This window comes from Sciurus vulgaris (assembly GCF_902686455.1).
Source record: "Sciurus vulgaris genome assembly, chromosome: 4".
In the NCBI taxonomy this organism is placed as follows: Eukaryota; Metazoa; Chordata; class Mammalia; order Rodentia; family Sciuridae; genus Sciurus; species Sciurus vulgaris.
In genome coordinates, this window is record NC_136464.1 from 144,991,435 (window position 1) to 145,006,419 (window position 14,985).

General features: G+C 39.9%; 1 protein-coding gene across 5 annotated transcripts in view; it reads left to right on the forward strand.

Annotated features, from left to right (window-relative positions):
- LRCH1 (leucine rich repeats and calponin homology domain containing 1) overlaps positions 1-14,985 on the forward strand; it is a 184,584-nt gene that overhangs the window by 122,571 nt on the left and 47,028 nt on the right. For all 5 annotated transcript variants that reach the window (XM_079136983.1, XM_079136986.1, XM_079136985.1 and 2 more), the window contains exons 5-10: positions 969-1,105; positions 1,914-2,041; positions 3,297-3,360; positions 6,250-6,355; positions 8,631-8,758; positions 13,608-13,675. In XM_079136983.1, the coding sequence (XP_078993109.1) occupies positions 969-1,105; positions 1,914-2,041; positions 3,297-3,360; positions 6,250-6,355; positions 8,631-8,758; positions 13,608-13,675 (631 nt within the window). The remainder of the gene's footprint in view (positions 1-968; positions 1,106-1,913; positions 2,042-3,296; positions 3,361-6,249; positions 6,356-8,630; positions 8,759-13,607; positions 13,676-14,985) is intronic.

Sequence of the window (14,985 nt, forward strand, 5' to 3'; positions counted from 1 at the left end):
AAGTAAAGTAAAAAACCCTCAGGCATGGTGGGGAGGGATGGAGAGGAGAGAGAGAGAGAGTATGAATTCTTCCTCCCCATTGGTTGGTTCCTTTCCTTTATCTGGTTCTTGCCTCCTTCCACTTTGGAACTGCTGGAATATTTTAAAGTACCAACGGTCCCTTAACAAAAGTGCTAGAGTCCTATTCTGGAGTGAACCTCCCTTAGCCTCTCACACAAAGTGCTCAGTGATTTGCCAGCATCACCCAAGATTCTGGCGTGGCTCAGCCTTTCTTTGCTTCTGTGGAATATATTTGACTTCGTTTCTAGCAGCTGCCAATGTCGGTTTGAATGCTTGAAATTACTGAGTGTTTACTGTGCCCCTGGGTGGGGATTTTAAGCTAAATATAATGTTCCATCTTGTTAGCAGAGCTCCACAGGACTTAAAAAGCAGTGGAATAAAGCCTCATCAAATCAGAATTATAGGGCCCACTGGAAAAATCCTAAATTAGATAACATTTGATAAAACATAAACCTATTTATGTAAATTAGTTCTGGGATTATGCCAACCCAGATACATTGAATAGATAAAAATATTCTGTAATTAACATATTATTCATGTGCTAGCAAGCGCTACTTGAAAACAGTTTGAAGTTGCAACACAAACATATCCTGTGTGACATGGTTTGCATGATTCTTTTGCTGGAAAAAAAGGGGGAGGGACTTTTTAAACAATAGACATTGTAAATATCAAATGTTTCCAGCTCTTACCAGAACTAACACCAATTAGAGAGAGCCCAGTGAAATTTCTCCCATTTAGTGAAATTGTTATACATACCGTATATTCCTGACATGTAACTTGCTTTTGATATGCTAAGTGATATTTTTCCCATTAAGAAGAAGTTGAGAATGTTTAGCCATTTGATTAGGTTGCTTTCTGAAATTTTTTCTTTTTCTTTTTTTTTTTTTTCTTTCTTTCTATTCTTTTAGAACTAGTAGATCTTCCTTTGGTAAAATTTGACTTTTCCTGCAACAAGGTGCTGGTGATTCCGATCTGTTTTAGAGAGATGAAGCAGCTGCAAGTGTTGCTGCTTGAGAATAATCCCCTGCAGTCTCCACCAGCCCAGGTCGGCCACTTCCATTCTCTGCTGAATAATACTGTATTATTAGACACGATCAGAAGCAAGCGCCATCTCTGAAAAGATGAAACCTTGGGTGAATCAGACTATGCTAAGTTACTTTTTGCAGAATCAGATCTCTTTACTTGCATTTGGCTCACTCTTTGATCATTCCAGCCCCAGAATTATGTATTTGATTTTTATCATGTGTACATACATTTGAAACTTTTTCATGGAACATATGATTTACAAAAGGGGCAATATGTTCCTTGTTTGAATCTTAGCTGCAAAATGGAGTTTAAACATCTTTAAATATTATTATTGATTGTTTAGAGACAGGGCTCAAGCTCAGATATGAAACTGCATAAGAACAATATGAAGTATATGTTCTTTCAGATGTACATGTGTAAATGTTTTAAAGTTTCTTTCTCAAATGACTTAACTTCTTAAATCTACGATAATTTATAAACTGTTAATTGCTTTCTTATGGGATTGAAAATAATTGTACTGTGTCATCTTTTGTAATTGGAATGCTGCTAGTTATCTGTTATTACACTCTACTTAAATACATATCTGTTAGAATTTTGAAATTTAATTTTTTAAAAAGCCAGGAATTTCTTGAGCATGGTTTCCTAGTCAAAGTAGAATTTGTAGGAAATGATTCCCCAAATCCTCACATTTTGGAAAGTTCAAGTTTAGTATGCATTGTTAGGGTGTTACTTAAACTAAAATTGTGTAAAATATGTGGTTATGTATTTGGCACTTAAATTTTGTTTTGTCATTGAAAGATGAATGGGCTTTATTAATTTTTCCGTAGATTTGCACAAAGGGCAAAGTGCACATTTTTAAGTATCTGAGCATACAAGCGTGCCAGATTAAGACAACAGACTCCCTGTACCTCCACACCATGGAGAGACCTCACTTGCACCAGCATGTTGAAGACAGGTAAGTCGAGGCCTTCACTCAGAACCCTGTTTAGAACACAGAAAAACATGTAGGAGGCTTTGCATCTGGATTTAAACTGAGGGCATTACTGCCTGTTGTCATTACTGGTGACCACCATGTGAGTAGTCAGGGGTTTTACCCTGAGCCTATGCTGTTTTAAATTAGAATAATGTGTCTATTCCTTTTGGAAACAGGGGAAAACAAAAACAAAAACAAAAAAATAACATTTGCTTAGGCCAGACCTGTTCAGGTGACTTAACGAAGATCTATTTGCTTCACTCAACCAATTCTACTTTATAACTCAGAGTTTAGAAAGTATTGGAATAAGAATGTTGAGAGTACTTCGGCGTCTCTTAAACCCTAGCTTCCATTTCCTAATCAACACCTATCCTTCTTGAGTAGTGTGTGGATACCTATAAATAAGATCTATAATATAAACATGGGTATTTTTTACTTATCAGTCAGGCAAGTTTAGACATGCCCTTTTAACAATTACTAATTCTTCAGTGTACCTCCAAAACTTTGTTGAGAAGAACACAGGCTTTTTAAAATTTGTTTTTTAAAAATGCAATGTGTATAGTTTTTTTTACCACTTCCTGTTTCAAGTGCAAGTGTTAGAATCCTTTCACATGTCCTTGGGTCATTTATGGTATAAATCAGGCCTTGAACTTCCAAAGAACGGAATTCTCACACTGAACACACTTGGAGAAATACAGGTCCTTTCAGAGGCAGCTTCACTGTAGAAGTCTTTTCTCTCACTTTTTGTTAAACAGGGCAACTTAAAATTTCAGACTGCCCTAAGAGTACTTTGAAGTAATGTTTCAAGTATATATCCATTATTTTATGTTTGTAAAGATTCTATCAAATTTAATAATCACCAAATAAAAGTATACAGAATTATTGAAATAACATTTTGTGAGCTAAGAGGTAAAAACAGTTATATAGTTTACTGCTTCTGTATATGCTAGAATAATTAAAATCAGAAAATTGGTAACTGTTTCAAAGAAACATGAAGTCTAAGAGTGGGAAAATCTGAACACAAAGAATTTATCTTGTATTTAGGTGGTACAAATCTCTAATTTTTGTAGGACCTGAGTCTTAATATTATTTAATACTGGTCTGATTTGTTGCCTTATAATGATAGTAAAAATTTATATAGGAAAGTCATTATTAGAATATAATTGATATATCTTGGTGTGAACTTGTGCTTTTAATTTTTCCTAAATGAATTCAATATTGATGACATCTATCCCAGCAAGAAGGATTCTGATTCAGGAGTTGGAAGCGATAATGGAGATAAGCGATTATCAGCTACTGAGGTAAAGCTAGTGACCACATCTCTTTTCTTCTGTGCTTCTGGATAGATCTCTGCTTCTGGATATATCTCTGCTCATGTTGGTTAAACTCCTTTCTGGAAAAGGGCTTTGACACATCTGCATGATACTGACTATGTGATCATGTTTGTGAAAGCAATTTGAAATCCTCTAAGGGTTTTGCAAATATTAGCTCATGGTAGCTTATTCTGCATCTGTAATATTTTGCAAATACCCAAGAGTAGACCCTATTTCTTTGTCTCCCACATATTATTTGGAGTATTCTTGAATGTTTAATAAATATTTATGAAATGACTAAATGGCATACAAGTATCCATGAAGCACTTTTAAAATATGATAATTTATAAGTGACAGGAATTTAGGAAAACGTTGTTATATGCATGCATCAGTGTGAAGGAGTCAAATGTTCATTGCATTTTAGTAGTTTACTGACAGGAGGTGCATTTATGAGTAGTTACAATTTTGATAACAATAACTGTTTTCCTGAAACAGATTGTGTTCTGTATAGTTAGATAAAAGTCTGGTTAATTTGTAAGTTAAGAGTCTTCACAAGCTAGCGTTTCTCTAGCGGTTACAGATCACTGTTCGTTAATACATTTATTATCTCATACTGTGTATTAGGGCCCCCCGCCCAAGTATTACATTCACGTACCATTAAATGGAGCTTCTTGACTGAAGGAATGAGGAGAGGTAGATGTGCTCAGGGAAGCTCATCAGATACTCTTTCCTTTTTTGAGGGAAGTTACTGAGTTTTCACTGTTCTTTGAGTCCTGAAACATAATCCTCTTCGGAGTTGTTGCTAATAGGACAGTCACCTCATCTAGGGAAATCACATTTCTGCTGTGAGACTCCTGGGGAGCCTTTCCTCAGTTCCCAGGTCTTTAAGGTTTAATAGGTAGCTAAGGTATTTGGATTTACTTTCCACAAAACGCTCTGTAAAGCAGTGTACTAAAAAAAGTAAAAAGAAAAGATGCCTTAACATTTTTCTAATACAGAATATTTTGAAAGGAAGAAGAGTTAGTAGGCAGAAAAAGAAGACCAGTGTCAGTAAAAGAAAATGACCTACAGGAAGCCACTTGAATAGTTTACTATGGTTCCCTGGTGGGGTGGGCATACTAAACACATAGCTTTCTAAGTTGTATTTTAATTCATCCCCTTCGACTTTATTAAAACTCATGAGTCCCCTCAAATGGACCATTGTTATAGAAACTACTCTCCCAATACTTATTTTCTATTAAATTAGAACAGACTCTGCTTTATCCTTTATCTCCCTTCTAAGGCTAATTAAGTTCATTAATAAAACATTACTCAATGATGTTCATTATCCTTCTGTTACTCTTAGTTTAAGTAGAATGCTAATATTCTAAGAGGGACCCAAGGATTTATCGTCTCCCTTTTAATTCAATGCGTATCTTTGGAATTTTGGTGAATTTTTAAGATGGGGGTGGCGGAGGGAAAAGAGTCTATAGAAGGCATTTTATTCTTCAGAATAAAACCTACGAACCTTCTCTTTGACCTTTTCTTGTCTCACACTGTAGTCTTATTACCTAAGAATGCCTCCAAAAAATTTGTTTTTGTAGATTGACAAATGTGTTTAATTTTCCTGTGTATTGTTCTGTTGTTTCTTTGGCAACTATATTACCATCCAAGGTCACCCCCTCCTCCACTAAGATTTCTTTGTGGGACTCAGGAATCACTTCTCATTCCCTTCCTTTGGCTATTGTCATTGTCTGATCGATTTAGCATTTGTCATGAAGAAATTAAAAATCTACTTTTTCAATCTACATAAGCAAGAATTTGTGGGATCCTATGAATATTTGTTTAATGAATGAAACACATGCTTGCTTTCTGCCAGTTTCCAAACTATCTGTGCCTGTGTCCAAAAGTAAATAGGGACAAACTCTAAAGGTCCTAGCCTCAGGAATTTAGGAGCAGGCCATAATCACCTGAAATGTGTTCTGGGGAGGTTCCTGGTCCCTGGGAATTAGAAAGCTTTTCACTAAAAAGCAACACAGAAATGGAGATAGGAAAATAAATGAGGCTCCATATTTCATTTCTGACAGCTTTTCTGAATAAATTTCATCAGCTGATGTGGGCCCTCTGAGAGGACCAACTGACTCCAGTGACTACATTTGAGCTTTGTTCTGAAAATCACAAAACACATGCTCCTTTTTAATGACTGCAGTTGTTTTCTTCTTATATATATTTAGTGCAGCCTCCTCAGCCTGAACCAGGGAGATAAACTGAAGTTCAGTGTCACACGTAAAATGTATGCTGAGTAATTAAGATACTGTCACACATCTTTACTGTCAGCTTTTTATGGCTAGCTGGGTGAAACTTGCATGTAGTTTTGGTAAGTTAGCCTGGTGGTCAGGTCTCAGAGTGTAAGTACTATTAAAGTGATTGGTTGAACTTAGGCCTAATGTGATAGTATATTTATCATTATTCCTTAGTTGTGTTGAATATTACATAGTCCTTTTTAGTAACCTTAATAGGGGTTTTAATGTAGAAAAAGGTAGGTAGGTAGGTAGGGAGCTGACAGGATTTCAGCTCAGAGCATACATCAGAGAAGTGCGTGCCTACCATCAGTGTTAGTGACCTGTGTAACCAGCTGCCAGATCAAGAAACAGCTGTACCAGCAAGCCTCGCTCATGCAGCCACCCTCACCCTGAGAGCACCCACGGTCCTGAGTCCAGATGCTGTGGAGCAGTATTCTGGTTTTCAACTTCCATAGGTAGAGTTGGCCTTTGCGTCTGGCATTGCTTACTCAACATAGTGTTTGCAAAAATCACAGGCTGTTGTTTTACTGCAGTGTTCTCTTTTTTTCCCTTGATAAAACTCACTTGGATGAAACTGTGTGCTGTACTTTTTCAGCCTTCTGATGAAGACACGGTTAGCCTCAATGTGCCAATGTCAAATATCATGGAGGAAGACCAGATCATCAAGGAGGACCCGTGCCAGCGCCTTAGCCCCGATAAAGGTCTGAGGGAAGAGGGCAGGGAGAGTGCTTGGTTTTAAACTTCTGAGATTATGTTTAAAATAACACATGCACAACTGTGGCAGTGATCGTAGTTAATGTTTATTGCACATTTCCCCTCTGATTCAGGCATTGTGTTCATCTGGAAAGATGATATTTAAAATTCAGAATGCTGAGATAGATATTCTACTCATCTCCCTTTTATCCACGAGGGAGCCAAGTCTCCGAGAGTTTGAGCCAGTGGTCACACAGCCAGTACCAGTTCCTATAGTAAATAGTAGAACTATTCACATTATGAGGATTTATAAAAGATTCTTTATGTCCATTTTAGGAAAGAAAATTTGGAGATGGTAAGTGTATTACTTAGGACAACTCTAGTTGCTATCACACGTGATGTCCCCAAATCTCAGTGACTTTAACATAATCCAAATTAAGTCCAAATGGGAATTAGTGAGTTAGTGATGTACAGGCAACTCCACTCCAAGCATTGATTCAAGGACCCATTTTTCTTTTGTCCTGTGACTCTATTTTGTTAACACGGGACTTCCCAAGTTCCCATGTCCCTCTGTTTTAAGCCAGAAGGGGAAGAACATGGAGGTTTGCTAGTGGGCATTTGTTGCTGGGGAGCTGGATCTGAGAGAGTACCCATTACTTACTTTCAAGCTAGACTTCAGTCCACAGCCACATCGATCTCCACGTGAGGGTTGCTAGCGTAGTTGAGGTGTTCAGGAACTTTCTTGTCTTTCGACAAGTCAGTTGACTTTAATTTCCTCCCCTGTAAATGAGGCATTTGCTTAGGTAACTGTGTACTTCATAGCTCCCTAATCCTGTTGCTCTTCTTCCTTCCTTCCTTTTTTTTTTTTTTTTTTTGTAAATACCAGGGATTGAACCCCGGGGGACTTTAACACCGAGCCACACCCCAGCTCTTCTTATTTTTTATTTTGAGATATGGTTTTACTAAGTAGCTCAGGCTCTCACTAAGTTGCTGAGGCTGACCTTGAACTTGGGATCCTTTTGCCTCAGTCTCCTAAGTCACTGAGATTACATGTATGCACCACCATGCCTGGCTCTGTTGCTCTTTAATAATGGTGAAATAATCACTAAACATAGAGGCTTGCAAACCTTCAAAATTCTTGTAACTTTTTTTCATATCAGGTTACATTGTGGCAGTATTGTGATGACTGTTTCCCAATGAGTTTTAGGGAAAATAATAAAAGTATTTTTAGTATTTCTGATGTTTTTTGATTTGTGGCAGTAAGGATTTCATGATGCAGGAATAAAGAACAGGGTTTAATATACAGATTATCTCTGTAAACATGCTCATATTAACAAGAGAGTTGTTTCATGTTTACTTCTGCTTCTTAAGTATAGCAGTTTTTATCATAAAACTTAATGAGACTAGCAATAAACTTATGACGGAAACCATACATTGTCCAAAAATCGAACTATTTCCTTGCCTGTTAACTGCCACTGTATTAATTCAAACAAAACACTGTGACAATATGTACTACATGAGGGTATTTTAGGTAGAATTTTCAAATGAAAGTATTAGGAAATCTGCTATTAGTGAGCCTCTTTCCCAACCCGTTCTGGGTGAGGGTATCTTGCTGGCTGTTTAAGTGCTTCAAGGATGATCCTTTTTAGTTCTCAGATTGGTCAGAGGGTTCCCCGTGCTGTTTCTTTGGCTTCTCCTTCATCCCTTGGAACACGGTCCCCTGGGTTGTGCCTTCACCTCTGCGGGGCTTTCTTTTGCAGTCACTTCTGTTTCTTAGGATTGGGAGCTCTTGTCTCTAGTCCTGTCCTACAGTCTTCCCAAAGGTTATTTGCTTTTTAAGGACAGGAGTCATATTTGACTGATTTTTTTTAAGCCCCCAAGTGCATAGCGTAACACCTGCTAGTTAGCAGCTACTCAATGAAATATTCGTTGAACCTGGAATTTGAAACAATTAGACAAAAGAGGGCACTGAAACCCTCTTTCATAATTTCTTTTCCTATTCCTTAAAAGAGTAAGAGGAAATTTTATTTCTTTCATAATGAACCAAGCCATGAAGAGGTCTTGATTTTGTAAATTCAATTGGAGGCTTTCTTTTACTTTTCTACCTCTCCCTCTTTTTTTTTAATCTTTTCCTCAGATTCTATAGGGAAGAGAAAATCTAGGTCAATCATATACCACAATAGGTGAGAGAGGAGATGAAGACAATTAGATGACCCGTTTGAGGATGGGCTGTGCTTTATGCTTCTGTCATTAAATCATCCTTTCTCTGTATTTCCCTAATAGGGGAATTTCATCAGGAATTTCCACCAGAGCCTTCCCTTTTGGGGGACAACAACAACTCAGGAAAACAAAGAGACCAGTTTGCTGATGGGGCCGATGTTCTTCATTCGGGTTTTATGAACTATATTAAGGTGAGGTTTTGAGATCAGCTAACTTTTAGTTACTCATTTTCTTCTGTTGGGCACTTTAGAATTTAAGTTCAAGGTTTCTAATCCATCACCTTCAAAGTCCAACTGGCTGTGGCTTCCCAAAGCCTCCAGCACATCTTTTCAAAGCCCAGTGTGTCTATTTTCTGACATTAGGAACTGGTTCCAGCCAGGTATGCCTCTGCATATATCTGCCTATGTGTGTGGATTTTGTTTTCAGATATTACTCAGTTTTTCCCTATTCACTACATCATGCGAGTTAGTCAACTTACCGGAATTACTATTACCACTCACTCAGTAAAAACTAAAACAGTTTCACTCTGCTCAAAATGTTCTAGATGAATACTTAACTTGAGATACAGATGGAGCATTCCTTAGCTAGAGTGCTTGGGATCAGATGTGTTTCAGATTATGGAGGTTTTCAAGTTTGCAAGTATTTACATAAATTTTATTGATTGGACATCCCTAATCCCAAAGTCTGAAATTCAAAGTTTATTGAGAAAAATTTTCAGATTTTGGAACCTCACTATGCATTAGTCATGTATTGTGGTGCATACCTGTAATCCCAGTGACTTGGGAGGCTGAGGCAGAAGGACTACAAGCTCAGAGCCAGCTTCAGCAACTTAACAAGTGAGACCCCCAAGCAACTTAGCAAGAACCTGTCTCAAAATAAAAAGGGCTGGAGATATAGCTTAATGGTAAAGTACCCCTGGGTTCAACTCCAGTACCAAAAAGAAAAAATAAATAAATAAATTCAGACTTCACAGCATTTTGAATTTCAGATTTTGAATCAATGACGTACAACCTTCTATGTCCATAGTGTACAGAGAGAAGAGGAGACATAAAATCTGGAGGTGACTCTCTTCCCTTTGTGAATAGGTCACTCTGAAGACATGTATTCCTGCACTTTGTAGTTGCCTTGAGGTATTGAAAGGGCAGTGATGTCCCCAAGTGTCAGGCAGCCCTACTTCTGGCAGAAAAAGAGAGGAGAGAAAACTAGCTCTGTGCTGATTGGTAGTCAGGGCTCTGCTTCATGACCTGATTAGGCACCCTGGTATGTTCTGCCAGTCCTTTTGGTTCAGGTTGAGGATTGCTGTTGGGGAAATAAAGGGTCACTGTGACTTATGAGACACGCTGGTCTCTGAGTTACTATGTTGAAGCCAAAAATGGGATCTCCAGGTGCCTCTCCTTAGTCTCTCAGGCTTCTGTCAACAGGGCTGGACTGAGCCTAAACCAGCATCTCTGGGAGTCACCCTCGAGGACGGTAGGAGGAAGACAGGCTGACTTACACTGCTTGAGATCTGTGTACTCAGGCCATCAAGACAAAATTAATGGACCTGCCATCTGTGTGCGGAATAGAACCATCAAAGATGTTTACAAAAGCATGTAGAAGGATAAAATAGGGAAGCTTAACTCTTTACTCTCTGTCTTGACTTTGTCATTAACCCATCGAGTCTCGTTTCTGCTCTCCATCTCCACTGGCCCATTGGCATGGCTTTGGTTGAGCCTCGTTGTTTCTTATGTTAATGGCTGCAGGGGCCCTGTTCCAGGTCTGCACCACACTGTGCAGCATGCGCGCGCACGCGCGCACACACACACACACACACACACACACACACATACTTAATGTTCTGCCACTAAACCTTTTCTTGAAGTACAAATCTCATCACTATCAGGCCAGTGGTTCTCACAAGGCTCTTGCAGATTTGACGCCTGTCTATCAGCTCTGTGGGACAATTCAACCAGGAAAACATGGAAAATTAGAGGAGTTCTTTTCTTCATTTTATCAAGAATTCATCTTGAAAATCTAAAGATAGAAACTTTGAAGAATGTATTTCCAAGATGCTTAAATCTAAATGTTTTTTGTCTGTTTGTTTTTGTATTGGAGTTTGAACCCAGGGATACCTGGGCTACATCCCATCTCCAGCCCTTTTTATTTTTTATTTTGAGAGAAGGTCTCAGTAAGTTGCCAAGTCTAGTCTTGAATTTGGCAATCCTCCTGTCGCTGGGATTAGTCAGGCCCAACGAGTATAAGTTCTAAAGGAGACAGTGGTTAGTAAAGGAAAGCATACGATTTCAGAAAAACAAAGTTCCCTAGATTTGGAGATTTCAGGAAATCTAAGCACCCCATGAACTTGTCCGCTCTAGGGACAGGATCCTGTGGCCAGATATTCTAGCAGCGAGAAAGGATGAGGAAGTCAGTATGGCAGATGTTTCCTGGAAGACCCTTGTCCTGACAAGTCAAGAGGGGAGTGCTAGTAATAAAGTAAACCCTGAATCTACAAATACAAGGAAAAGTTGTATGTTGAAAATCAGGCCAGGTCAGGCTTGACTTCCAACACTTTAGCATCTATGAATATGTGCCTGGCAGCCACCAAGTGTGCCACACCACTCAGTGCCTGGCACTGTAACTGCACTTGATTTTCATTCTTCATGGTGGTTGATAGTGTGTGATGTCACAATGCACATTAAATTATCTAGTACTGAGCCTTGCTCTAGAGAAAAGACAAGGTCCAGTGCCTGTGAGCCTTCAGTTGCGTATTTGCCATCAGTCAATGAGTGACCTTATTTTACGTGTTTCTGTTTAAAGACACCACACATATGTGTCTCTTAGTGATGGAGATGAGTCTGGAGAAACATGTTTTTGAGCAGTTTCATCTTTGTAAAAACTGCACAGAGAATGCTCCCAGAAACCAAGGTAGCTACAGCATCACTAGGTGACATAACACTGTGGGGCCACTGTTGTGTACGCGGCATGTTCTTGACTGAGATGTCACCATGTGTCACAATACAGTCTGTCCCTGATTTGTTACCATTGAAATCATGGCCGGTAGCACTGGAGCACATGCCTACCTGGCCCATGTGTGTCCTCTGTAAGGCATGTCACAGCCTTCTTGGGCTCTGGAACACTAAACAGCATTCAGCACTACGCCAGGATCATTATAAACAGTGAAGTCACCAAAAAAATTTTTAATGCATAAAAATATGAAAATGGGGCACATTTCATGCACACTTGTATACAGCATAGGGGCTGAAACCAGAATGCCCCCGTCCCACCTCGGTGTCTCTGAACTCATCTTTCACCACTCTGCACATGTCCGCAGATGGCTCAGAAGCACCACAGTGAATACTGGTTTGGCGGCTACCGACAAATTTGAGTAGGCAAATTTACCAATATAGAATCTACTATGTAGCCATCCAACTTAGCCAAAGAAGCTCAGTAAGCTGGTTCTGCATTTTGAAAAAACGAGATGTTTTATTCTCAGCTACTTTTTATCTTGAGACTGAAAACTGGAAGGAAACACCCCTGTCTCCTAGAATTGAAACCAATAAGAAGACCTAGACCATGCTACCTGGGTCATTCCTGATAGTATATTTTCCCCTATGAATTTCCCTGTCATTTAGAGAGCAGCACAGCAATTTATATAGTTAACTTTATTGTACACTGAAAGTACACTCAGGACAGCAAAGACTGAGTGTTTTTGGGTACTGAGGATTGAACTCAGTGGGTCTAGTGCCCACTGAGCCACATCCCAGCCCTATTTTGTATTTTATTTAGAAACAGGATCTCACTGAGTTGCTTGCTGACAGTCTTCCTGCCTCAGCCTCCTGAGCTGCTGGGATTATAGGGGTGCACCACCTCACCAGCTAGCTGGCCTGAGTGATTTTGATGCAGAGGCCACAGTGAGGGCCTGTTCCCCTCCTCAGGGAGAGCCTCATCTTCATGACACAGCTGGAGACTCTACTGGTCCTGAGTTAGTTAAGGATGCGCCCCACCCCCAGCCTTTTTGTCTGTGTTCCTTGCCACTCTGGGGTGGCTTCTGTTCTAGCACTAACCTGGTTAAAGCAGTGTTCCTCTGTGTCAGAGGTGACTGTGCAGAGAAGGGAGGCCCCCAGAGTCACAGTTTTCTCAGCATTCACTCCCACTGGCGTCTCTTCGGGGAACCTGATGAGGGGGTTACAGAGAGAACATTCTTTGAGTGAAGCCTGGATGATGTATATATGAAAGCTTTTGGGCTGTTGGATACCTCTGAGGCATTTTTCTGTTGTTAAATACTTTATATTCTCTTTTTTCCCAACACACACACACACACACACACACACACACACACACACATACAGAGGCACACCTCCCCTTCATCTCTTCTCACAAACATGCCGATGCACATTCACCTGTGACTCAGGAGCTCAAGGGAGGCATCAGTCAACACCAGGAGGTGCTAAGAGGGCAAAGAGGAACCCGGTTCAGCTTAAGATTTCTGGTGCTGGGCTGACAAGTGCTGTAGTTAGGTTGTTTTTATTTTTGTTTTTAATTTTCTGAGTTTTAAATATTGTAAAATACATGTAGCATAAGATTATCATCTCAGCCATTTTGTAACCATATAGTTTGGAATGTGTTGATAAGTCCATTCACCATCTCCAGGACTCTTCTCGTCTTGGAAAACTTAAACTTGGTACCTGTTAAACAACTCCCCCTCCCCTTTCCCCTGGCCCCTGGAACCACTGTTCTACTTTCTGTCTCTAGGAATTTTACTCTCTAGGTACCTCACATGAGTGGGACCATACAGTATTGTCCACCTGTGGTTGGCTTATTTCGCTTAACATAGTGCCCATATGTGCAGAATATGCAAGAGTTTCCTCGTTTTTAAGGCTGAATAATCCTTCACATGTCTGTATCACATTTTGTTTATCCATTCATCCATTGATGGACGCTTGGCTTGTTTCTACCTTTCGGGTATTGTGAATAACACTGCCATGGATGTGGGCTGGGGCAGGTTTTAACTCTTGACGGAATAGCCAGTGGTTCTCAGAAACCCATGTGTTCTGTCCACAGGACCGGGCAGAGGACTGTGAAGAGCTGTTACGGATAGAAGAGGATGCACACTGGCAGACAGAGGGAATGTGAGTGCCGAGACCCAGTTATGAGTCATCATCCCTGGGAAGTTCACTTTCAAAGACATTGGCAGCCCCGTCCTGATAGACTTTTGACCTGTTTTTCTTTGGGGGATATTAATTAAGAAGTTCCCAATTTTCCTCTGTCTGATGCTTCTCAGAACCATTGGGTAATACAGTGTGTTTTAGACTGTTTTGTGCCACTGTAACAGAAAACCACAGACTGGGTAATTTAAGAACAATAGGAGTTTGTTTGGTTGACAGTTCTGGAGACTGAGAAATCCAAGATGAAGGGGGCTGTGTCCGGTGAGGACCTTCCTGGGGCATCATAACATGGCAGAACACATCACATGGCAAGAGAGTGCTTGAGAGAGAGCAAGAGCCAAGATCCTTGAGAAAAAGAGCCCACTTTTATGACATTGGCATTTACCTGTTTATGAGGGCAGAGTCCTCATGACTTGATCCTCACCAGAGCTCAGCATTCTTGCCGTACAGATGATGTTTCCAACACATGAACTTGGGTGGACACATTTAACTCATAGCACAGTGCAAATGTTGGACCTCTTAGTTGGCCTTGAGGCTCTGGGTAGAACTGTAATTCAGAGAATTAGCTAGAATGTCTAGATTGGAGATTGTCCCTTGCCTGAAGAAGCCAACAGCTAGACCTAAAGTGAACCATAGTGCTGATCTCCTTCTTCACCCAGGGTCTTCTGGTTTGGGGAAAACATTATGTCCTGGTCCCAAGTCTGATAACTGTCATAGTTTACATTTACTGAACACTACCTACAAGGAGGCCTGTCCTAAATACTTCTCAGGTTCATAATTCATTTGGTCTTTACAGTAAACCTATGAAGGTAAGTCCTATTTTTCTCTATTTCAAAGATGATGAAACTCCGGCACAGAGAAACTGACTGCTGTACCCTCAAGGTCACAGAGGGCCAACATTAACCCCAGCGAATCTTGCACCAGATGAATATTCCCTCCACTCTCTTAATGATGAAAATATTTATTTGATAAAATTTACAGAGGAGGGGGATTAGTGATTTTTTTTTAGTTGTAGATGGACACAAAACTTTATTTATTTTTATGTGGTGCTGAGGATGGAACTCAGTGCCCCACACATTTGAGGCAAGTGATTCACCACTGAGCCACAACCCTGGCCCTGGGTTGAGTGATCTTATCAGATGAACCATTTCTGAGGGAATTGAGTTTGGACCATGTGACATAGATTAGATTTTTTTTGTTCCCAAGATTTTGGGATCAACATCCAAGATCTGGGATGTTGATCTGAACCTTGTTATTATAGAGTCTTCGACTCA